Here is a 26619-nt window from a genome sequence, read left to right on the forward strand (position 1 = left end):
CACAGCTCTCCAAAGGAACTTGTCTTTAATGTGTGCTTGATTAACGCTAAGGCTCTGCCTCTTCTACACACACAGAACAACATGCTAACAGTGTTTGCTCTAACATCTTTGCTGGGAGCGGCACCTGTGTTATTGTGGGTGTGTGAGGGGGTACAGACATGCTTGCCTGCTATTGCAGAGCTGGAGGGCTTTTCATTAGATTCAAACAGCAACTGACTCTCCAGGGAAGCTCCTGCTCTTATTTGATAAGGGATGCTCTTTTATCACACATGAAACTGCATGCAGTGATCAGACAGACAGTGTACATAGCTGCCACCCAGAGGAAAGCTGTTTTTTTCTGTACCATATTACAGTAGTGTATTCCTACTACAGTTGAAGATTGACCCAAAAGTGGGCAGCTTTGGAAAACATGGGAGACGAGTCTTCTACTGATCCACAGAATATGTATGCAAATAAGATGCTTGCTTGGAAGGTTGGGATATCGTGCTGTTTTTTACAGAAGACAAGAGTCTTTCTGGTAAACCACAGTGGAGAGGACAACTGAGGTGCTGGGGCTTGCAATTCTAACAGCATTTCTAACAAAGGTTCACAGAACTTAGGCATTCATTCTCTGCTATTACAACAAATGCCACCCCTAAACCTAGAGTTTAATGGTCCAAAGCATACCTCTCCAATCAAAAGCAAGTCCCATATTCCCATCCAATCCTACAAAGCCAGTCCTGCGAACACGAAACTGCATGGCTTGGTGTCCTGCTTCAATTCTGGTCTAACAGGTCATCCAGGAACATCTAGCATGCTGAAGCATCAATAATCTCTTTCTTTTCTCTTTAGTGAGGAATTAACAGAATCACACAGAATCACAGATTAGGGGTTGGAAGGGACCTCAAAAGATCATTGAGTCCAACCCCCTTGCCAGAGCAAGATCACCTATACAGATCAAAAAGGAATGGATCCAGGCAGGTCTTGACTATCACCAGAGAGGGAAGAATGATATTGTCTGTAGAGATTTTTTAATTTAGTTACTTATTAATTGATGTTGTTTTCTCTGCATTCTCAGCTATGTTCACTTTTGAAGGAGTTACAGGTAACATGAACCTAAACACTGGATTGCTTCTGTCTCTTGTGCATTAGAGATAGGTTGAAGTTGTGTGTGCACTTCTGATTCAACAGAATCAGATGCATGTCCTGAAAGTTACCTGTCCGTGCCTAATTCAAAATAAATGCTGTGATTCTATCTGTATCTTACAGTATGTTATAACATCTCTCTACATCATCTTGAGAACCGATTAAGAGAAATTTTAATTGCTATTTTGTTCACACTGTGAGATTTGTAACAGTTGTTATAGGTATTTCTTCTTTGTTTCTACCTTTCTTTTAAACCCTTGACCAAAGAATTTTTTTACTTCCCCTTCATTACTCAGCTTCAGCTCAAAGACAAGGTACACATTTTTCAAACGAGATGTGAATCATGTTGCTTGTAAGCCCTCTTTTCTCCCATTACTAAACAGTGCTTTTGCTAGCCACATTAACTTCCAGTAAACAAAAGCTTTTGCTAACCATACTAACTTCCAGGTGCTACTGCATGCAGATGAAAATCAACATTAAATAAAACCAACTAAGCCCAGCCTCTCCCCTTCATCCCAACCTCCCCTTACTCCAAACCACAGATGCAGTAGGCAAGCCTTTTTTCACTCAACTGATCCCAGAGAAGTGTTTTAGTTCTTACTTTTAACAGTGAGGTACATGGACTTGCTGACGTCTGCTCCCACATCATTGCTGACCTTGCAGAGGTAGTATCCACTGTCTTCTTCCAGCACATGTTTAATCAACAAGGAACCATTTATGAGAAGCTGGATACGACCGTTCAGTGCAATTGGCTGGAACTGAGGAACCCCAGCACCTGAGGGAGGACCCCATGGAAATCAGTTAGTTGGGAGAGAAAGCATTTCAGGTTTTGGTTAGTTTATTTGTTCTGTTTTGCTTTGGGTTTTTTGTTTGTTGGTCTGGATTTTGTTTGTTTGTTTTTAATAAGGTAGAAACTATCTATAGCTTCCTGTTCTTAGAGACTCCATTCCATCAAAATACAAATGGCTTCTGACACCATCACAACAAACAGAACAGTTTTCTGCCAAAATGAAATTCATTGAATGAAAAGCAGAAAAAAAAAACTTTTGGAGTTCAATAGTAGCAATAATTTTCTCATGTTAAAGGTAAAGGAGCTAAAAAAGCATGGAGCAGGAGTGGAAGAACAAGGAAAGGGGAGAGAGAAAACGAAGATTTTCAGACTGCTCATGGGTAAAAAGGCACATTTGTTGTACGTTTAGAGGCTGATAAATTATTGACAATTACAGCTCAACAGTCATACAAGTATGCATCCCTAATGCATACACCAAATGAATTTCTTATGACCAAAAGGAATATCTGTTGTAGTAAACATGGTATACTCAAGGGACCTCTAGGACCTTGTTTGTGAAACTCTGGGTAATGTGGAAAACCACATCAGTGACTGTGTTCCTTGTTTCCTCCTACATTTGACCAAATTATGACACTTTACATTTCTTTTATTCCATGTTTGTAGCTACCATTTATTTGCACTGTTTAAAAAACAGAATAAAACAAACAAACCCCCCATAACTACCAACAATCTCGAACTCCCAAACTAACAAGACAAAGAAAAAAAGAATCAAAAAGCTCAGGCTACTAATCAGAAACAAGGTAATCTAAAAACTGAATGCCCAAAATCAGACGGGAAGACAGAGATTTCTCTATAAACCTCAATTTCAATAAAGAACCTACTTTTTTATTGGAAATAGTGGGTGATTTAGATAATAGGGAACAGGACAGCGAGGTGAGTTAGGAACTGGTTACAGGATTGAGTTCAGAGGGTGGTGATCAATGGTACCAGGTCCAGCTGGAAAGCTGTGACCTGTGGTGTTCTCCAGGGATCAGTGCTGGGGCCAGTCCTGTTCAACATCTTCAGCAATGACACTGATGAGGGCACAGAGTGTCTGCTCAGCGAGTTTTCTAACGACACCAAGCTGGGAGGCTTGGCTGATACAGCCAAAGGCTGTGCAGCCATCCAGAGAGACCTGGACAGACTGGAGAGCTGGGCACAGAGGAGCCAGAAGTTTAACAAGGACAAGTGCAGAGTCCTGCACCTGAGGAGGAATAATAAACTGCAGCAGTACAGGCTGGGAGGTGATCTGCTGGAAAGCAGTCCTGTGGAGAGGGACCTGGGGGTCCTGGCGGATAACAAGTTATCCATGGCACAGCAGTGTGCCCTTGTGGCCAAGAAGGCCAATGGGATCCTGGAGTGTATTAGGAAGAGTGTGTCCAGCAGATCAAGGGAGGTTCTCTTCTCCCTCTACTCTGCTCTGGTGAGACCTCATCTTGAATACTGTGTTCAGTTTTGGGCTCCTCAGTTAAAGAGGGACAGGGATCTGCTGGAGAGGGTCCAGCGGAAGGCTACAAGGATGATTACAGGACTGGAGGGCATGGCTTATGAGGAGAGGCTTAGAGACTTGAGGATTTTTAGTCTGGAAAAGAGAAGACTTGGACGAGGCTGGTGAGAGGCCTCGAGCACAAGCCCTACGAGGAGAGGCTGAGGGAGCTGGGGTTGTTTAGCCTGGAGAAGAGGAGGCTCAGGGGTGACCTCATTGCTGTCTACAACTACCTGAAGGGTGGTTGTGGCCAGGAGGAGGTTGCTCTCTTCTCTCAGGTGGCCAGCTCCAGAACAAGAGGACACAGCCTCAGGCTGCGCCAGGGGAAATTTCGGCTCGAGGTGAGGAGAAAGTTCTTCACTGAGAGAGTCATTGGGCACTGGAATGGGCTGCCCGGGGAGGTGGTGGAGTCGTCGTCCCTGGGGCAGTTCAAGGCAAGGTTGGACGTGGCACTTGGTGCCATGGTCTAGCCTTGGGCACTGTGGTAAAGGGTTGGACTTGATGATCTGTGAGGTCTCTTCCAACCTTGGTGATACTGTGATACTGTGATACTGTGATAAATGTTTATAAGTATCTGAGGGCTGGCCAGGAGTCAGGGGACAGGCTCTGTCCACTTGCTCCCTGTGACAGGACAAGGAGCAATGGGTGTAAACTGCAGCAAAAGAGGTTCTGTCTCAACACAAGGGGGAACTACGTTACTGTAAGGGTCTCAGAGCAGTGGAATAGGGTTCCCAGAGAGGTTGTGGGGTCTCCTTCTCTGGAGACTTTCAAGGCCTGTCTGGATGTGTTCCTCTGTGATTCCTGTGAACAGGATACTGCCATACAGTTAGCATGCTCTACTGTCTAAAGGCCCACCGCAAGTTGAGGTGGCTCTAGCATTAGGGGCTCTCAATATATTAAGATATGTTTCTTGTAATAAAAGGTTTTACACTCTACTATGGCAGAAGGAGATAGGATTTTTCCTAAATCTAGAGTAGTCTTCTTCAGGGGAATTCTCTTATGCCACTTTCTGTACACAAAGTTGCTATCTGTCAGCACCAATTATGATATGCAGTTGGCTGAGTCAGCCCAGGAGGTAATATGATGAATAAATATTATGGGGAATAATTCTGTATAAAATAGCAAGCAATGACAACATATGTAGGCAACATCTGGAATATTAAAAAAGACAGACATGCATACTAAAAACCCTTCCAGTCCTAGAAGAGTTTGCTTGAGGGGCTTACAGTTACACTGGAGGTCTGGTGGCCGATGCTGTGAATTTGGAAGTGTTAAGGGGATAATGTCTGCACAAAAATCAGTTGCCATCATTGATTTTCCAGCTATTTTTGTCACGTGCATAACCAGCTTCCTCTTTTATTGACTTTAATAACCATTTTTCCTGTCACTTAGTTGGAAGGCACATTTATGCTTCACTAACTCTACCTGTGTTCAATTGATTGCTCAACTAGATAGATACGAGCACTCCCTTTCATTTCCTCACAGGAAAAGTGCTGAAGACAATTGGTTTTCACAGAAGGGAAAGTACTGATACTCCTGAAGACAGCTACAACTGGGCAAAGTTCTGCACAACACTTTGCAAAGGCTTCTTACTCTTCACTTGTGCTGCTACTGCTGTTACAGTCAAAGGGACAGCAGTGGCTGCAGCTTCACACACACAGGTGTATAGATGAATCTGCAAAAGGACTACATATTCATGAATCACAGTGTCACAGATTGGTTGAGGTAGGAAGGGACTTCAGGAAGTCAGGAGATCCAATCTCTTTGCTGAAGCATGACCATATACAGATGGCTTTTGAATATCATAGGATCACGGAATGTTAGGGGTTGGAAGGGACCTCCAGAGATCATTGAGTCCAATCCCTCTGCCAGAGCAGGACCATAATCTAGTGCAGGACAAACAGGAACACATCCAGATGGATCTTCAAAGTCTCCAAAGAAGGAAACTCCACAACTTCTCTGGGGAGCCTGTTCCAATGCAATATTTCCAAGTATGAGACTGTGCAGCCTCTCTGGCACCATGTGCCAGTCCTCAGTCACTGTAAGAAACACTGTAGGAACACTCCAAAGCTTCACGGTGTGACCATTGCCTCTTTAAGTCTGAAGGTCTTAAACTAGCAGATTCTTGCTGACTATGCAGTGTCTGTATTGATCACTGCCATTACATTTCAGACAGCAAGTCCATTTCCATTACCTGTCTATCCCTATGTGCAAAAAAAAGAAATATTCTTTTTCCATTTTTCACTGAGATGAGAAGCTTGCAACTTATCTGCAAGTGTACAGATGCCCTTCCTATGCTGTTGTGGTACCTACAGATGAACTATGATTTAACTGCTTTATTATTGGTGAATTCACCTCAGTAATTATTTAATACTTTGGCACAAATTTTGTTTATAAACAAATCACATGATATATCTTATTAAAAGAACATGTGTCATATATCACATAAACCTATATAGCACCTTAGTTAGACTAGGTATTGAAACTGCAGAAACTGCAGTCAGCCACTATCAAAATACAAGCTTTTGTAAAACTGCTGACCTTTTCACCTGGAGTTATAAAAAAAGAAACTACAGTTTGATGGCTTTACCTACATCACATATCCACTACAATGTCCTCTGACTTAAAAACTTCAGAGTTGTTAATGAAAAACCTTCAGTACAGTCACTTGATGGCAGAGCATCACAAAAATCAAACCACTATTGCTTCCTGCTTTATTAACATGAGCTGCTTATGTCTTTACAGTTAATTACAGCTCAGCTAGTCTGGCTTGACCTCTTCCTTTAGCACACAACAAAATAGAGGTAGTTTTTTTATGACCTATAGCAATAATTAAACCCCCTTATACCATTGAGATCAATGGAATCTGGAGTCCATTTTGTCAAGATTCTATCAATGAAAGAAAAAAAAGTCTTTAATGTGAGCATTTCTCTTCCCTCACTTTTTCTTCAAACACAATTCAGCCTTAGATCCAAAGGAAACAAAACAAGACATAGGTAATTTCTTATTGTCAGCATCTAGTTTTACTTTTTCAAGAGTTCATTCATTTAGATTGAACACAGTTTGGAGAGTTTGTTTTCTTGCTAAAAGCTACCAGAAGAAAATTGGCCAGAAGATGCAATCTAGGAGGCAGCACATTTTAATTAAAAAGCAGTCAATTTCATATGGTTATGGAGGGTCAAGTGGGGTCAGTTTTAATGCTCTGTTACATGAGAAGAAAATGTTAAAGCATTATGTAAAGTGCATACTGAATTACTGCTTATTCTAATGCTACCTGACCTTTCTTCTTTGCTGAAAAGATATGATTGGCCATGTTATCATGAATTCGGAAGGGAGAAAAAAAAATCAACCAAATGATGCCAGTGACCCTTGTTCTAAGGTTGTTTCAGTTAAAACGGTATCTCTTTTCTCTCAGCCATCCGTTTCATCACTTGTCCACTGAGACTGTAGCTAATGCAGGCACATGTTCACAGCTGCAGGATGTCTCTAAGGCAGGTCAAAATTCCATCTAGCTTAGCCTTGTGTCTATAACAATGGCCAGCATGCTTAGGGAAATGACACAATAACAGCGTAAACATGTCTGATACTTCTCTTGCACTCTGTCCGCCTTTGACAATGAGAACTAGTTAGAAAACCAGAATGAATCTTTTCCCAGTGATTACCAGAGGAATCCTACCTTTTGAGTACTTCCAAACAATGGTAGGAACAGGGTAACCTTCTGCAGAGCAGTTGAGAATTACAGCTTTTCCATAGATCCCATCCTGGTCGCTAGGCTGGACCACAAACCGAGGGGGCACTGTGGGAGGAAGCAAAAAGAACTATGAGAATTGGTGTAACTTAGCAGGTAATTAAAAATGGCAGAACAACCAAGTAAGGAGGCATAACATCTCAAAGTGGATAGCAAAAATCAGAACCAGCTTTATGATGATGCAGTGATAGTAAATCTGGTTTTACATGGTTATTAATTTTCTGTGTAGAGTATCAGTCTATTTCTTCCCAGGCACAATAAAAGCATTGCTGTTTATAGGACAAAGACATAAGTTAATAAAAAAATTTCCATAGGAGAGGCTATAAAATGGACCAACTGAAAGATCCTACTCTTGTCATCAGAAAAGAAATGCTTTCTAACAAACGCAGATGTTTGACGATGATGCCTAAGAAAATGGAAGTTTTCTGTGTTTTTTTTAGTAACAGTGAACTAGTAAAGTTTGTTAAAATAATTATTGAGCATAAATAATATTTTAAAACCAATTATTTTAACAGCAATAAACTTCACGTTAAAATAGAATAGATTCATAGAAGAGACCTCCAAGATCATCCAGTCCTGTAAGCTCTGATAAAACACAGAAAAGTTCAACACAGTTTTCTCCCATTAAGATGAAGAGGTAATATCTTACTGGGATAGATGTGTGTACATCAGTGTAAGTATATTATTAGACTTATTCTAAGGCAGCACCTGAGTTGAAGACCACTGCATTGAATCTTCCAAACATCAGCAGGTACATATCTATTTATACATAGATAAACCAAAAGCTGTTTATGTCAAGGAAAACCTCTACGTGTTCCTAATACATACAGAGTGAAGAAAACAACTTACGGTAACACTGGACCTACAGTTTATCACAGGGACCTGATAATTATTGTCAAAGTCTCAATAAAACCTAAAGATCTGGGAAAAAAAAAAAAAAAAGAAAGAAGAAAGAAAAGCTGACAGCTGTGAGGAATGTTAAAAATCTCTCAGAAGTTATTTATTATTAAAAGTGCTGAATGATTTTATTAAAGCCAGTTAAGGTCACAGATTGTTGTGGATTTCATATCTTTGAGTCAGGACATGAAGTAAATGCCTGAGAGAAAAAGTAAATTATTTGTATCCTTAGCTTGCATGTTGTTCATTTTGTCATTTCTTAGAGTGATACAGAGAAAATGTAACAGCACAACTGAGCCTGCAATAGACTTTTCAACTGTCTAATCAGGAACAGCAACACACATATTTAAAGCAGTAGAGGAGAAATTCCAATAGTCCTTGCTTTCCTTGCCTCTCTGGAGCATATGCACACAGAGACACACAAGAAACCTCACAAATTCACATCTCCACCTGTCTGTAAGGAGAAACTTGATCTGACAACATTGATATGGAGAGGACTGCTAACAGTTAGAGGTAGACATATGCCATCCAGGTACAGAGGGCATGCCACAGGCTGTTTACCATTGGTAAAGGGGTAAGAACAGATGGGGAGAAAGCTTAACATAAGCAAGTTCCAGTGAGTTCCAGTTTATTACACCCAAGCATGGGCTTATATACTTTTCATCAGAAGGCTACATAAGAAGGTTACAAATCATGTTAGACTCCAGTTGGCTACATACACTTGCATTAGGACTACGTTAGGATTACACACTAATTAGCATAGACATTCTTCGTATTCTCTCAACACCTACGTTGTGTCTAGGCAGAGACAGGAGAAAACCAGAGACTCCAGCCTTACATTTGTTACACCATTCTCTAAGGTCATTCCAACTCTCTATCAGTACATCTGAACTCGTGCACTCTCGCCTGTCCATGGCTTATGTTCCACTGTATAATATTCCAATAGCTGCACCACAGTCAGGCAATTCTATAAAATCACTGCATTTAATATTACTATCTCCAACAAGGGCACACCTCACAATGGCTAGAGTCTTCCTCCATGTGCCCCAATAATCCAGACTCCTTGCCAACTTTCCACCTTTGTAGGCAGAAATGATAATTAAAAGAGGAGAAGAATCTTCTGGAGAGCAAAAAATTCCTTCCACTGGATCTTTTGCTCACTGAATCTTATAGCTACAATGCAAATCCGTTTTACTGCCTAACTAGGTACAGAGAAGCTCCAGTGCTGTTTGGAACGCAGGTAGAAGAAACAGAAGGCAAAAGACACTCTTGTGCTGGGAGATATGCACTGCTGTCAAACACTTCAGCCTTCTGAATGGCTGCCACACTGACAAACACATACATTTGGCTAATTCATAATAGGTAAACATAAACCACAAGATCCCAGTAGCAGCAACACTATGTGATCACCTGCCCTGTTCTAATTATCTACTCTGAGAAGACATTTGCTTCAGAAGCTCTTTTCTCACTGTTCTGTGTTCATTTTCTCACCAAACACAAAAGGAGACCCAAGAACTTGTTTAACAAAGCAGATGAAAAGTACAATTAGTTGCACAACTCAGCATGGTGGCATCAGCTTGTTTCACCTCAGTAATTGTAAGTACATTTCCATTCACAACTTCTGAAAAAATCAATTATAAGCTGCTTATCTATAAGGAGGGCAGACAAAACAAAAACCAAGCCAAAACAAACCCCAAGCCTCAAAACCACCAATCTTATACCTCAGTTGTATCAGTGTTACAGGTGTATGACTCCAAAGGATGCAATGCTGAAAAACATTTTATTTATGTTCTTCACTTGAGACTGACAAGAAGTGGTGTAATTTATTAAATGGGCAGGAATATGCAGGAAGTTCTGGGAAAAATAACCAAGATAGCCAAGTATGGAATAAAAGTAATCAGCTGTCAAAACACTATTTATATTCAAATCATTTGTTAAAAGATTTTCCTTTGTGTAACCACTTTAGGAATGTGTAGAGAAAAAAGGATGCCAAGTGTAAATCCTTCCACACCTTAATGAACTTATTAAGCCTTTACTGTCTCTACAAGCTCTGAACAGGGCTTTATATCAGATTGGTTTCCCTGTATTTTGTGAATATACAAAACATAAGGTTTTGCTAAGATATTCTTGGTATTCTCAGTCTTAATTATTACTTTCAGTACAGAATGGTACCAGAATGGTTACTGTGGAAATAACATTTTGCCATATAATCCTCAGAATATGGTGTATGATTAGCAGTCGCAAGGGTTTCCTTCTATTAAAGCATGTTTCAGCCTTACACAGCAAAAACTCTAACCACATCCAACAACAGAAACATTTTCTATATTTAGTAAAGCTTTTGTCTTCCTTTACAACTACTTATAAAAATGCCAACCGCTGCTCTGATTTTGGAGACATGACCCTTGACACATAGTCTTAAGATTGCAAATAGAAATCAGAAATGATGCTATACTAAAACAAAATTACTTATTCAATGGCCTTTCAGTTGTGTCTGTACTGCTGTCTAGGTAAAACCACAGGATTCTTCTTCTCACAGAAATGATTAAAAGGTAAAAGTGCACAGAGAAGACTTTTACATTTTTCTTTCCCATTAATAGTTTACTTCTTAATTTTATTTCAGTTAATAACTTGCTTAGTGCTATGTGCTACTAGATTTAGGAAGAAAATACAGTAGACTATTTGATCTAGATTTTGATGCCTAGCTATAGATTATAAAGCTACATTCACTTTCTCATTATCTTTCAGAATTCATCAGCCTTTTTTAACAAAGATAATTTGTCTGATATGCATAAGGGGAGTCAATGGAGAAAAGAAAATTTGTTCTCCTCCTATTTAGCTGTAAAGGTGTGGGCCTCCTCTCCCCCTTTAGAAGTAAAACACTCTGAAATAGCTCAGGAATATGACGGAACAGTTCTACTTTTACTGTCACCCTTGTTTCAGCAGCACAGTCCTTTGAGTGTTTAAAGGAGAGTATTTAAAATTGCTTTTACAGTGAATTTCTCATTTAATGCAGACCACAGATCTGTGATGAGAAATGAGCTGTTGAATCGCTTAGTGTAACAGCCATAAGTTGACAGATGCAAACTACTTAATGGTTGAACTCAAAAGGCCTAAACCCTGTATTTTCAGTCAATATTATGACTAGCTTTCATAAAGGGAAAACAAAGATGGAAGCAATTAGAATAGGATGTTGAAGATAACATGAACATCACAGTGCTATTTTAAGGGAAATGAAATGCTTATATTATTCTTGTATAAAATAATCCTGAAAAGATGCTAAAACAGGAGTACCCTAGGAAGGTAAACCTTACTAGTATCATTGCTGCTTACAATGATGGACTTCAGAGCCTACTAAGAAAAAGGAGTTTGTGGATGAGTGTCAACATTGCCTGATATAATTTTGGTTTATGCAAATCAAATAATCCTTTCTGACAAAGGCTTTTAGCCAGGAACAAACACGCACTCCTTCCTGGACTTCAAATCTATGTAAGTGCTTCTGGCTCCCAAATGTAAAGATAAGTATATCACACTGGAGAGAAATTCTGAAGGCTCCTAACATGAGCTCCTCTGGTAGACTACTGAAGTGAGTTAAAAAATAATCTATGACATTGGCCCAGAATAAAATGTTTCATTTTTACATGGAATATTTGTACTTTACACTTAGATCATACTGTCAAAATGATAGAAGAAATTTAATCAGCCAAAGCAGCCTCTGATGTATTAATGAATGAGGTCATTAAACACTGTACTTTAGCAAAGACGAACAGTTATTAAATTTGGTCATTGGACCTAAGGGGTCAATTTAGCTGGTTTAGTGAAACCATTTGCTATGCAGTTCAAGAAAAAAGATGTACTTTTGTAAAATGAGACAGTGCCTAGTGGGTTGTGTTGTTCAGGTTTGTCTGGTGAGAACATTAAATAGAAAGTAAACCATTTAAGAGCAACCTTGAAAATCACAGTGTAAACACTAGCAAAGAAAGTAAACAACTTTTGACATGATCTGCAACCATAAATCTTCTCCCTCTGCTTCCCTATCATAAACTGCTTTGCTGCATCACACCATCACCACCACCAAACATCAGAAAGCAGATGGATACTCACGTTGTACATGACTCAAGGCTCAGGGATTCCTCACTGCACGCCTAACTATCTAATGATATTTGACATTCCTGGTAAGCACAAAATGAAAACACATTTGCACTTAATGCACTAGATGCATTGTGGGGGGGGTGTGTGTGGCATTAGGTATTTAAAAACCTTATCTGAATTTTAACTCAGATGTGTTCATAAAGGGAATTTTAAAATCATGATTTATGCACCCATCTGTTTTCTGGCAGTATCAAAAAAATTCTGAACTGAGGATACATTTATGAGCTTTTTCTTTTTGGTTGCAAATTAATATCTTCTTCACTGCTTCTTACTTCATAATTACTTCATTCTCATTTTAGGAAACCCTACAGAAATGAGTAGCACATGATAAAGTGTATATAGATTTTTAATCACCCTTTGGAAGGCAGCCCTAATGAGTAAAGCTTTAATTAATTCTGCACGATGATATAAGTAGTTGACAGAGATGATATTTACCTAATTTCTGTGGATGGCTTTTATGACAGGATCCTATTCTTTCCTTTTCTTAATAGCATGCCTAATAAACCAAGAGCTGAACAAGAAATAAAGTAATCAAAATAATAGTGATTTATAAGTTTTTGAGGAAGCCTTCCAGCCTGCACATTTCTGATGCATTTCCAGAGGAACTGCAGGCTGGGATTTGGTGGAGCACAGGAAATTGTGAAGGAAAGCCATGTTTTCACTTACCTGGACTGCCTATCTACAATCCCTAGAGCCAGTGAAGATCATAGGCTTCTCCCAGTGGCTAATCACTGAGTTTTGCAAAGTTATTTCATAACTAATCAAGTCTGCTTTACTTTGCTCTGGTAAGATCTCACTAGAGTACTGAGTCCAGCTCTGGAACTCTCAACATAGGAAAGACAGGGGCCTGATGGAGTGGGTCCAGAGGAGGGCCACCAAGATGATCGAGGAGATGGAACACCTCATCTACAAAGACAGGCTGAGGGAGCTGGTTTTACTCAGTCTGGAGAAGAGAAGGCTTTGGGGAGGCCTAATAGCAACCTCCCAGTACCTGAAGGGGTCCTACAAGAAGGGTGGAGAGGGACTATTTACAAAGGCCTGTAGTGATAGCATGAGAGGTAGTGGTTATAAATTAGAGAAGAGCAGATTTAGACTGGATGTTAGGACAAAGTTCTTTACCATTGGGATGGTGGAACACTGCAACAGGTTGTCCAGGGAGGTAGTTAAGTCCCCATTTCTGAAGATCTTCGAAGTCAAGCTTGGCAAGGCTCTGAGCAACCTGATCTAGTGGAGGATGCCCCTGCTGATTGCAGGGGGTTTGAACTAGATGACCTTTGGAGGTCCCTTCCTACCTAAATCATTCTACAATTATATGATTCCATGATTTGTATGTTGTACTCCAGGTGAAACATTTCCTATGTTTGCAGAAGAGCTCTCCTGAGCAGGTTCTTTGCTATCTCAGTAGAGATGTTTTCAATCAGCCACTTCTTTTCATTCAGATTTTAGGCTTTCAGCTCTACTGAATGTGTTTCCCTCTCTTATGATTTACCTGAAATTAATGAGCAAACTATGAAGACAAATGCTAACAGATCTATGGTATGTGGCTGTCTCATTTCCAGGTCTTCATCAAAAAAAATGTGACAGAGAACTGAGATTGTCCTAAGATCTTCTTACTGAGGGCTGTATAGCTGCTCAAAAGTTTTTTCCTCTTACTTTCTTCCTCTCAATAGGCACCTTCCGCCTCCTATGTGATGCTCCCTCAAGGAGGCTCTGTGGAGGCTGGTCATCCTCCTCTGATATTTAAAGCAGGGAAAAATCCAGCTTTGTTGGCCAGGTATTTTTAGGACACCACTTTGTTGCTTTTGTAGAGCACAAAAAAATTGGAAGAGCAGTGAACATCTACCACAAGGTACTCTCAGATTGTAAGAGATCAGTGCTCATTTTTTTTGTGCCATTTAATACTCCTGGTACAGTGACAGTGTAGCTAAGATATGAAAAATAATATATATAGGAAGAATGTAGGAAATTATTTAACAGACTTAAATAATTAATAACAAAAATATGTTAAAGTGAAAAAGCATATACATGTGATCTGATGAGGAAAATAACAAGATGTAAAACCAAAGAGTTTGGGAGACTGCATGTATTCTACAGAGGTTTGTGTACTCATTAGCGGTTTAAACATAGCAACAAGCCATTGGTCTGTGGTTTTTCATTCCTCTTGGGACTGGACTGGATTTGGATTCTATATTTAAGTCTACTCATATACCATACTACAGTACGGACTCAAACTTAATTTGCAAAGATGATAGCCATTATCTTTAAGTCTGCTTTCATAATGAATATAACAACATAGATAAGAAAAAAAACCCAAAACATAGCTAGTTTAAAAAAAAAAGACTATAATTCATATATATGGCACCTGTGAATTAAAAGATGAGGAAGGACCAGAAAACTTGGAGAAGAAATAGAGGTCAGGAAAGAAAATCTTTACTTAAATGTGTGCAAGTCAGGTCGAATACAGAGGAATAGTGGCCAGTAGTGATCCTCTGATGGCTGACTTGCTTTTGACCTAGTGGAATGAGACAGCTGAGGCAATTCAATATGAGAGAAAGAGGCCAGGGCAAAGTTTTGGCAAGAAATTCAGGTCAAATATCATAATATATTTTCCTCTTACCTTCTAAGTGAAAACTATTATCCCATATGCATACATAAAACTGACTTAATCAAGAACACTGGAACAGGCTGCCCAAGGCAACTGTAGAATCTCCCTCACTGCAGATACTCAAGACCTGCCTGGAGGCATTCCAGTGTATAAGTGATCCTGCTCTACAGCAGGGTTGGACTAGATGATCTTTCAAAGTCCTTTCCAGACCCTAATATTCTGTGATTTTCTTGATCTATCACAACGTAACACAAGGTACCATAATGAATCACAAGGTAACTTGGTTAAAGTGGGACTTCAAAGGCTGTTGAAGGTGAGACATCTCTCCAAAAGGCTTTTTCAACCTAAAATGTTTTCTTACCAAAACTGTATTCGCATGTATTTCATGCCAAGATGTGGTGAAGTCAGCATGAGCAAATTAATCTGGCTAACTGCATAATAAACATAGATAGAGGAAACAGTACAGCAACAACAAAGAGTCTTTTCCCCATCAAGCCAATACCAATGCTTTTCTATTTTACTTACATGTTATGAGAGCCTAATCTAAATAAAACATGAGGAAAAATCAAACAGAAATGATAATAAAGAACAAATTGATACCATTTCAAAAGCTTGATTGCAATGAATGGGCTCGTGCCTCATAAAAATGTCTAGGAAGTCAGCCTTGTGGCTCCCTTATCCACTCTGTGCACTCCAGGCTTTTTGATTAGTTTCAAGACTTTCAGATAAAAAAAGCTGTATTAGTTCCTGTGTTTCATTGCTGTGTGTACTCTCTGTTATGAAGAGATGGATTACCATATTTTCCTGGGTTTTTTATACTTCCCATCAAACAGATGTCATTACAAAATACTGATGAATTCCTCATAATTGGTGCCCTTCAAACTAATTACATCTACTTACCTCTCACAATTAATTGACTTTGGTGCTCCACAGCTGCTGCATCATTTCTAGCAATACAGGTATAATTCCCATTGTGCATCAGCGAAAGATTAGAAATCCTCAAGGAGCTGGTGAAGTCAATGTTGTCAATGGTCACCCCAAGGCTGGCTGGAATTGGTCTGCCATCCTTCTGCCAGGTAATTGTGATGGGCAAATCTCCAGAGACCACCACACAGGGAATGAAGACCCTCTGCCCAATAGAGAATCGCGGGAACTCAAAAGGCTGAATAAAAGGTGGAACTGAAACAAAAGAAGAAAGAGGAGATGTTGCAATTACAATCTCATTTCGGAGAACAACATAACAGAACAGATGCGCAGTGCTGAATATGTAAAATCAACACCTTTGACATCCATAAAGCATTGTTTAGCTAAAAAATAAATAAATTAAAGAAGTCACATTTTTTGAAAAAGATCTTTCCCCCCCCCCCTTTTTTCTTGACTACCCAATGCATAGGCAGAAATCACAAGCAGTGAAGTCCCCAGCTTCTAGAGACAACACACATCACTGGCAGATTCCTGCAAGACTATTGAGAGGTCTTCCATCTTCCAGAAATCAGGCTACCTGCTTGCAACTTTGCAGCTCTGCCTGAACAGTCCAGGAAGAGTTCAGCAGCTTTTGAGGTATCATAGGATCAACCAGTTTGGAAGAGGCCTCAAAGATCATCCAGTCCAACCTAGCACCCAGCCCTAGCCAATCCACTAGACCATGGCAGTAAGTGCCTCATCCAGGCTTTGTTTCAACACCTTCAGGGATGGTGACTCCACCACCTCCCTGGGCAGCCCATTCCAATGCCAATCACTTTCTCTGGCAACAATTTCCTCCTAACATCCAGCCTAGACCTCCCCTAGCACAACTTGTGACTGTGTCACCTTGTTCTGTTGTTGGTTGCCTGTGAGAAGAGACCAACCCCCACCTGGCTACAACCTCCTTTCAAGTAGTTGCAGACAGCAATGAGGTCACCCCTGAGCCTCCTCTTCTCCAGGCTAAACAACCCCAGCTCCCTCAGCCTCTCCTCACAGGGCTGTGTTCCAGGCCCCTCACCAGCTTCGTTACCCTTCTCTGGACACATTCCAGTATCTCAACATCTCTCTTGAATTGAGGGGCCCAGAACTGGACACAGTACTCAAGGTGTGGCCTGAGCAGTGTTGAGTACAGGGGAAGAATAATCTCCCTCATTCTACTAGCCACACTATTCCTGATACAAGCCAGGATGCCATTGGCTCTCTTGGCCACCTGGGCACACTGCTGGCTCATCTTCAGCCTACTATCTACCAGTACCCCCAGATCCCTTTCTGCCTGGCTGCTCTCCAGCCACACCAGTATGTTGTGGACGCTTTGCTTAGGCTCATCGAATAGAGCTGGGAAAGGTTTGCTTTGTTCTGGGACATGATGAAATAGAGTGTTAAGTTTGTCTAACTGCTCCTGACACTTCTTAGTGTTTCAAGTCACAGTCCTCAGTAGATTTAGTTATAGGTATGAAGAGAAAGGCATATACAGTACTTGTAGGACAGCACATTAAATGAAAATGGATTTCTAAACAGGACAAGACGAGACATAAATGCTTAAGATGACATTTCATTCCTGCTGCACATATTTTGCTTGGTAAAACTTTTTATATTTCTTTATTTTCTCACTTATTCTGTGGCTGAACCAAAAAAAACATGAAAGAAATCCTCTTATTTTCTATCACAGGGGAAAATTCCCCTTAAAAGATATTTTAAATAAAAGCGAAGCAAACAGTGGGTTGGATTTGCTAAGTAAAACAAGAGTTAATAGAGGTGCCTCACTTTCTCTGAGTTGTAGTTGAAAAATTTATCAACAATTGGGTAAATTATGACTCTAATACCTACCCAGATAAAAGAATTGAAATCTTCCCCCCTTTTCAGAGGAGCACTGTAACAGCCAGGACATTGATCTAAGATAGATTTCTATCAATCACTCCTGAAAATACTATAAAACTGACTTTACAAGCAGTACTCAAATACCCATTTATCAAAAGAGAAGGTTCCTGGAGGTTATGTACCTTGGATAAAGGAGGGTATTCTCATGCCCTTGTGTGAGACATTACTTATATATACTCTGTAGTACATTTCAATATATTTAACAGGAAAGACTGAATATACAGAGCAGACCATTTATACTGCTGTCTATTGGCCAGCTTCATAACAAAATGGAGTTCATAGTTTTATCTAATTGTATTTCTTTTGTCTTTTCTCCCTTTAGCAAATCTAAGGCTGTGTTTTCCCCAGAACTGAAGCAGAAAAGAAGAAAAACTCTTCAAAATGGTTACAGTGTATGCCAGCTCATTGACCTCTTTAGCAGCATTTTCACTCTTCTGCCAGTGCCCTATTTCTGGGATGGAGGGAAATGTACTTGTGACCATTACAATGTTAGCTCAATGTATTTCTTTTGATCATTGCATATGTTGACTGTCCCTCCGTCAGGAGCAAAAAAGTTTAGCACTAAAGAAGTTATATGAACACCCTGAAGGGAGGAGAAATTATGACTGAATGCAGCTGCCACAGAGAGGTAACATCAGGCACAGGGTACCACAACACAGCCTTACAGGCCTTTCCTGACTTTGTCCAAGTGTGGATTGCTGTCTGTGGAGTTCTAAGTGCTGCTGCAATCAATTTTTCTCACATGCTCTACTGCCTTATCATGACTGCCATCTCCCAAATTGCTAACACCTGTGTTTTGAAATCAGGTGTACGTCAAGAAGACATTTAGTCAAAGTTACTCTGTGTGTTTGAACTTTGGGTGCTGAAATTTAATTGCTTTTTCACTTGGGCTCCAACTGTCACAAAGTGAGGCAGAATGTCTGCTTGACTTTTTAGATTATCTTCACTCAGCTAATGCATTCACATGAAATATTCTGGATTCTCTGTACATCAGCAAGGAAAAAAAAACAACCAACCCAACCAACAAAAACAAAACAAAAAAAAAAAAAAACCCACCACATTTCTCATAGCATTTATTGACATGCAGTTCATAATAGAAATGGGAATGAGAAATTTTGAAAATAAGACTTTCCCCTCAGTGAGTGTAAATATCTGCTAAATACCAAGTGACCCCTCCACTGTGTTGGCTTGCACATTTCTGCCCAAACACATCTCTTCATCTCAGACTGAAAGATATGCTAAAATTCACAATAAGGTGGCAAATGGCTTCTGTATTTTCTGCTGAATGTGTAGCAAATACGAATGAATCTTTCATGGACAAAATGATATCTGAAGTCAGACAACATATTGCTCAAAGATTATAATATATATATATATGCATCTTTCTTCCTCCCCATCTCCCTGAGGAAGAAAATAAGGAGCAAAATTATTATGTCAGAAAATACTGGTTTGTAAGGCTGCACTTACCAACCCTAAAATTTAAATAGCAGCCTGTAGAGCATTTCAGAAATGGGGTAAAATAGTTATAGAAGGCATATTTTCCTTCTACTCAGGTTTTTGGAGATACAGAGGAAACAAGCATTTATTTCTGCTTCATGAAATATAATGTATATTCGACCTGCACCAGCTCCATTCCTGACAAGGATCTTATTTTAAAGGCCAATGTGCAATTTAAAATCAGTCATTAAAAAAATGAGCAGTCTAACAATAGCTCTGAAGTATTGAAGAACGTTTTTCAGCTGGAGTATTTACCAGTCTGGGTGGATAAAGGCAGTTCTTGGTTGACCTAACACACAGAAACATTTTCTTCACATTAGTGTGAGGAAGAAAACAATCAACCAAAACACATGTAATAAAAAACATAGAATAAAGGACATCTGAACTCAAATTTCTGCAAAACAAAAGCTGCCATATCTATCTACCTACACAATAAAAAGCTACTGTATATTCTTATATCCTTGATAGAAAAAAATATCAAGCTTGATTAACCAGTATGTGAATTACTAAACCCATAACAGGGATGTATACTACAACTCTGAGAGAGAAAGTTACATTAGGACAAATGTAATTTAAGTGTGTTTACAGGTGTAAGGAAGTATTTTTCTTCCCTATACATAGCTTGAGTTTCACCATACATCACATCTGGTATTTGATTTTTGGGGTAAATTATGTTATTTAATATTTGTTACCTGTTTATTATACATAGTAGTATATATATATATTTACTACATATAGTAGTATATCTATGGGCTGCATGGGTACTTGAAAGGGATGTTTCTTCCTCTACCTGCAACAGGCAAAGGGATGAAAATTAGTGCTTCATACAATGAAGTGCAATGTCTTGGGAAACTTTTATTGATGAGTGCTTGAATTAAATGTCTATTTAAGAAGATGAGCATGGACCAGCCTCATTAGTGCTAATGCAAAAAGATTTAAATTACATTTTTGTGACCTAGCAAGGTCTTCTGTTCCTCTGGGAGACTACTGTAGAGGAGGGCAAGGAGAGCTTCCATGCTGCTCTTCATTAGCAGAGAAATAGCCTTAATTTCTTGCACTTCATTCCATGGGAGTTACGTTGCAAGAAACTACTGAGCTGATTCACAAAACCAGAGCATCCTGCAGACAGCCAGTCTCTCACAGTAGCCTTGTGAGCATGATATAGGTCTCCTATGGCTCTGCATAGTAAAATGAAAGTTTTCCTGTTTTATCCTTATAAATGTTTCCTTAATGGACTTTGTTGCAACAACATTGTTGCAGGCCCGGTGCCCTCAATATGTTTTGGCAGTGAATGCACACAGTAGCTGATGCAAGGTAATAGCTACCAAGCTACACAGCCTCTCAGGGCAGTCGTGTGACCCTAGATTTCACACCCTGGGAAGGACTAGCTTGAATTGCTGCATGTGGAATGGCAAAAAATGTGCACACACTTGTCAAGTCATAAGATATTTCACAGAATCACAGAATGATTGGAAGAGACTTCTGAAGATCATCTAGCCCAACCCTTCTGCTGATGCAGGTATGCCTAAATCAGGTTTCACAGGAATGTGCCCAGGCAGGTTTTGAAAGTTCAGAGAAGGAGACTTCACAATCTCTCTGGGCAGCCTGTTGCAATGCTCCATCACCCTCTCTGGAAAGAAGTTTCTCCTTATCTTCAAGTGAAATTTCCTGTGTTCTAATTTCTACACATTGTCCCTTGTCCTGTCACTGGGCACCACTGGGAACAGCAAAGCCTCATCCTCATGAACTCTACCCTTTAGATATTTGTATTCATTTATAAGATCTTCTCAGTCTTCTCCTCTCCAGGTTAACGAGCCCCAGGTCTCTAAGGCTCTCATAAGAGAGATACTGCAGTCCTCTAGCCATCCTCGTGACCATCTGATGGACTCTCTCCAGTAGTTCCCTGTCCCTCTTGAAATGGTGAGCCCAGAACTGGCCACAGTACTCCAGGCACTGCCCCACCAGGCCAAAGCAGATGGGGAGGAGAACCTCCCTCAACCTGCTGGCCACACTCTTCTTACTGCACCCCAGAATACTGTTGGCCTTCTCAGCCATAAGGGCACATTGCTGGCTCATGGTGTATTTATCCACCAGCATTCCCAGGTCTGTCTTAGCAGAGCTGCTTTTCAGCAGGTCAACCTCTAACCTGTACTGATGCATGAGGCTATGCCTCTTCACATGCAGAACTCTTGCCCTTGTTGAATTACATGAGGTTTCCCTCTGCCCAACTCTGCAACCTGTCCAGATTTTGATGAATTGCAGCCATCTGGTGTGTGAGCCACTCCTCCCAGTTCTGTATCATTAGCATGTTCCTTCATCTGGGTCATTGATAAATATGTTGAATGACACTGGGCCCATTACTGACACAGGAACACCACTAGCCACAAGCCTCCAACGGGACCCTACATCACTGATCACTACTCAATTACTTTAATACCATACTGTTCTACTTAAGGTACTTCTGTGGGTTAGAAGCCAGAGTTCTCACATGGGAGATATGACTACCAAAGTGCTTATTCACTACGTCACACTGCTGCCACTGCTTACTTCTTGTAACAACTCCCCATAGTCATTGTGTGACCTAAAAATGAACGTTAAGAGGACTTTTGCAGGATCTTTTGCATGACTGAAAATTCTTATAGATTTTCATCACATGGCCCTTGCACAATTCCTGCATATAACAACTGCAATCACTTTGAGTGATGTGAATATTTTTTCCTGAGTAAGCTGCAAAAAACTTGGGGGTACTCAAAGATACACTGCATGGGAGAGATAAAAAAAGACAGAAATTGTTATAATGAAAGAAGTATCTGAAGGATGTCAAAGCCAAAGGATTTCTCTGGCTCAGAGTATTGACAAGGTTCAATCACTAGGACAAAGAGGTCATATCATAGATATGTGCATGAAACTGAATTCACACTTGCCATAATTCAGAAAGCATAAACAAAGTAGTAGATTGCTTAACACAAACACTATGAGGAAGGGCTGAGGGAGCTGGGGTTGTTTAGCCTGCAGAAGAGGAGGCTCAAGGGTGACCTCATTGCTGTCTACAACTACCTGAAGGGAGGATGTAGCCAGGTGGGGGTTGGTCTCTTCTCCCAGGCAACCAGCAATAGAACAAGGTGACACAGTCACAAGTTGTGCCGAGGGAGGTATAGGCTGGATGTTAGGAGGAAGTTCTTCACAGAGAGAGTGATTTGCCATTGGAATGGGCTGCCCAGGGAGGTTGTGGAGTTACTGTCCCTGGATGTGTTGAAGAAAAGCCTGGATGAGGCACTTAGTACCATGGTCTAGTTGACTGGCTAGGGCTGGGTGCTAGGTTGGCCTGGATGATCTTGGAGGTCTCTTCCAACCTCATTGATAATATGATTCTGTGATTAACAATATTGCACAATGTGGTCCAAAGAACCATTGAAAGGTTTCCCATGATGGATTTTTATCTTTTGTGCCTGCATAATTTTCATTTCAAAACCAGCCCTTCCTGAACTCATCTGCAATGTAAATCCACCAATAATATGTTATGTATTTAGAAAAAGCAAGCTGCTTTTGAGGAAAGAATCTATTCAAATAGTTACAGGAAGAAGTTATTTAGAAACAGGCCCTCTTTGGTTTGCTCATTTTCATAGCTCGTAACAGGTGAAATGTTAACACTTTGGTATAACGCAACCAGAGGCCTTCTAAATCAATGAGATATATAAGCTCTGCAAGATCAGAAACAGTCCTTTTGAAAACTACACTTCATATTTTAATGATGCTGCACCCTTCCCTCTCAGGGGCTTCTTTTTCAATTAATTTCTTTTGGAGAAGTGTGAATAGCAGCAGGCTGTTTACATGAGAAGTATGTCCCAGGAGACTGATGAAAAGAAAATCATCACTTACTCCTGATGGCTTTTACTGTAGCTGAGAAAACTATTACTATAAACTACATAATAAAAAAAATAGAAATCATGATTCACTCGTTTTTAAAATGGTTTGAGGTCTACTAAAAAAGCTACAGAAGAGATACTGCTACTGTTATTTCACAGTATTGCTATTTGAAGTGTTGTTTTTCAATAGAAACATGAAACTTAAAGATGGGGTGGGTAATATATCTTCTTTCTTTGTTTGCCAACACTTCTCATTATAAGAGTAGTTTGGTTTGCTTGCACTTTGACTTTTGTTTGGATAGCACTTTTCCAGGCCAGGTGTCTGCCTCAGATTAAACCATTTCAGCTGGAAAATTTCAGCTATAACTGCTTGATTATTTCTAAGAATAAGGCAAGAGGGTGGAAAAGAAAGCTGTAATACCTATTGATCTTATCATAAAAGCACATCCCCTCAAAAAAAAAAAAGGCACGGTGAGAGTCTGAGAAGTCCCACATGCCCCATGATTAGCAGCATGGATTTCAAGTCTGGCAGGTGATGGCACTAGAATCAGGTATTCTGGCTGTCCCTATGAAAAGTCATCTCAAGTGCACTCAGATTTTGCATTTTGAATAAGCCCAAGTGAATATGTAGGCAGAACCCCCACAGTTATCATATCCTGAGAATACATTTTCCAGTGACAGCTAGGAGCTGCCAGAGCTAGAGCAGCCCTGAATACATCTTCGCACAACCTTCAATGACCAAATCAGTTCCAGCCATGTGGAGTGGGTGTAGTCTGGTGAGACATCAGAAATCAAAGCAGATTTGTCTCTGCTTGTACAGTTGTCTGTGCCAGGCCCATGAAGCATGAACAAAGTTACTGCAATGCAGAGAGAAAGAAAAGAGATGTGGGGAGTGAGAGACTGGACTGGGAAACTGGCCTGCATTGCTAGGCATGCAGATAACAGCAGTAAGTCAAAGAGCAGAAGCTCAAACTGATGTCCAGGACAACAAAATGGAATTATAGAACTGGATTAAGCAGCAGTGGGGAGAAGTCAGAATCTGTGAACAGGTGGAATTGCAGAGGCAATAGGGCTTGGCAAAGTGGAGTCAGGCATAAAACTGGGAAAAGGAAGCAGTGGAGTAATATACAGCCCTGGCAACAAGTAAAGATCCATGTGAAAGGAAGACTGACTGAAACTCATTGAAGATGCAGAATGTGAAGACTGGCAGAAAGATATGGCTGTGACTGGAGGCTTGAAGGAAGGTTGGGAGCTCTCAAGAGCAACACTAGTTTTGAGTCACAAGAACAAGGTACCAAGGAAAGCAGGAGTGAGAAGGGAAAGATGTGGAGGACGGACTGGTTTTGGAACCCAGAGCAGCAGAGCCAGGACCTGGGAAGGATGAGATAGAGAAGACTAAGGAAGACAAAACACAGTTAGGAGGAATGACCAGAAGCCCCCATGTCTTCTACGGAATATGATTTTCTACAGGACGTTTCATTTCCTGACATTGGCAGGTGTGTATGAACCCCACTGGTAAACCACTACAGCTGGACCAAACACAGAGTAAGAAACTAGCACCACTAAGACTAATTCTGCTCTTGGCAAAGACTTATGCAGTATCCTTAGCAAGGCTGATCTTCTGAGGATGTCAGCAACTCCTTTGAAGGAACGGAGGAAAGGTGGTTCAAGTTTACTTTACAAAAAAGCTAAAGAGGAAGATTCATTTGACACAAGCCAAAGCAAAACATATTGCAAAGGAAAGAGGTCAACAGTACATTTTGTATGTAAGTACAGTCATTGTCTCCCCACCATAAAGTATGCATTGTGGGGTAGGTAATTTTCATGGCTTTTTGTCAGAGCTCAGAATTTCTCAATTCATTTGTCTAAATCTAAAAAAGCAAAATATAATGCCAAGATGGCTTGATATCCACAAAGCTCCATTAAGATTCAGGCATGGTTCCAACAGAGCTATTTGCCAAGCAGAAACCTGCCTATTTTCCTGCCAGCTTATCCAGTTGGCTCCCAACAGTCAGTTTATGGAACTGCTAGCTTCCAAGATCTGGACAGAAACAAGGGACAGGCAAAGGATGGTGGGGGTGGCCTGTCACATCTCTGTGGGACAGTAATTTGGAGTCTGCAGACCTCTGAGGTAGATGGCTATGCAGATAAGGGCATCAATTATTCCTAAAAACTGGGAGAACTGATTTGTCTAATTGATCCTTCTGATCAGCAATGCAAGAAAAGTAGCTGGCCTTAGGTCAAATAGTATGTAAGTGCCCAGCTTCCAAGCTTTTGGCTTACTGACTGTTGAGAGGCTGCACATCAAGACTCTCTAAGTTCTGCTCCTGGGTTCTATGGCAATCACTTTCACTTTGAAGTTATTGTCAAGAAACTTTCCATTACCTTATCCGAGGTTTTGCAGTGATTTCTGAGAAATGGCCTCAAGATTTTGCTTTCATTTAGATGTTTGTAAACCTCAAAAAATTCTACAGAATAAGCAGCCTTTTTGCAATTGGTTATATACTTCTGCTGTTGAATACCTTTATTTGGATGCTGCTTTTAGTAAACTCTCACTCCTGACAGAACACCGATGCCTCACCTACTGGAGAGTGAGGAAAGTGAGCAGTAAATGTGGCAGAGGACTGCAGAAAAGAAAGCTCATTTGCATGTGTGTGAAGATAAATGCTGCTCTGTAGAGCCAGGTTCTGTGTTCACTTTTGCCAGAGATGTCTCAGATAATACTAATTAAACTGCAGAAATCTCTTTCTCAGGGGGTTGCTAAGCTAGGTGCTCAGAAGCAATTCCATTTCAATGGGAGCAGACCTTTGAACTTATAAATGCTATGTAACAAAGGTGAACTGGAAAAAATCGAGCTGTAGGCTTCTGAAATTGAAAATATGAAAAATTGGTGGATACTTTTAAGTTCAGTCTGTGCCTCAGCTGCCATTTCCCAAAGTGCTCTTCATCACCCAGGTGGGTTTTGAAGATGAACACATTGTTTCTGAAGCACTTTAATACCACTGAGATTATGATCTCAGAAAAGCTCACAAGGAAATTGATAATTATGCCTTCAGAAGCACAAAGGAAACAAAATACCAAGCAAAAGCTCATTAAGTATCATATTTTCTGAATCACCTTTCAGGTAACCGCTTTGAGGTCACCCAGGAAACTTATAGTAGAAATGAGAACAGGCCAAAGGACCCATGACGTTGACGATGAGCAATAACTTTGCTTCTCTGGAGAAGAAATAAGTATATGGATGGTATGAAAAGCTAAACTGTATATAAAGATATTTGGACACTGATATTAAGCCCCTTAAAATGTCATATTTAGGAGTACTTTTAATCTGTAGCATACAGAACAGGCCATATTTTGTATTTCTTGAAATCAAATAAAAGTGCCTGAAAAGTAGTGGAATTTATAAAATGCAAAGACAGACATTAGCATTTTTGAGGCAACAGACCACTTTTGACTCTCCACTAATGTGTTAGATAAAGTCACCATGTAGTTATAGAAGACAACAATACATAGCCATCGGAAAAACTACTATGGCAACGTTGACCTTCAGCTACAATAGCAGAGCCCTGAGAATTG

General features: G+C 40.2%; 1 protein-coding gene across 10 annotated transcripts in view; it reads right to left on the minus strand.

Annotated features, from left to right (window-relative positions):
- The window catches only part of DSCAM (DS cell adhesion molecule), a 459192-nt gene that overhangs the window by 150227 nt on the left and 282346 nt on the right, over positions 1-26619 (minus strand). For all 10 annotated transcript variants that reach the window (XM_064152540.1, XM_064152541.1, XM_064152539.1 and 7 more), the window contains 3 exons: positions 15740-16018; positions 7117-7236; positions 1727-1900 (listed from right to left, as the gene is read on the minus strand). In XM_064152540.1, the coding sequence (XP_064008610.1) occupies positions 1727-1900; positions 7117-7236; positions 15740-16018 (573 nt within the window). The remainder of the gene's footprint in view (positions 1-1726; positions 1901-7116; positions 7237-15739; positions 16019-26619) is intronic.

The sequence above is a fragment of the Pogoniulus pusillus genome, chromosome 12 (assembly GCF_015220805.1).
Source record: "Pogoniulus pusillus isolate bPogPus1 chromosome 12, bPogPus1.pri, whole genome shotgun sequence".
NCBI classification, from domain to species: Eukaryota; Metazoa; Chordata; class Aves; order Piciformes; family Lybiidae; genus Pogoniulus; species Pogoniulus pusillus.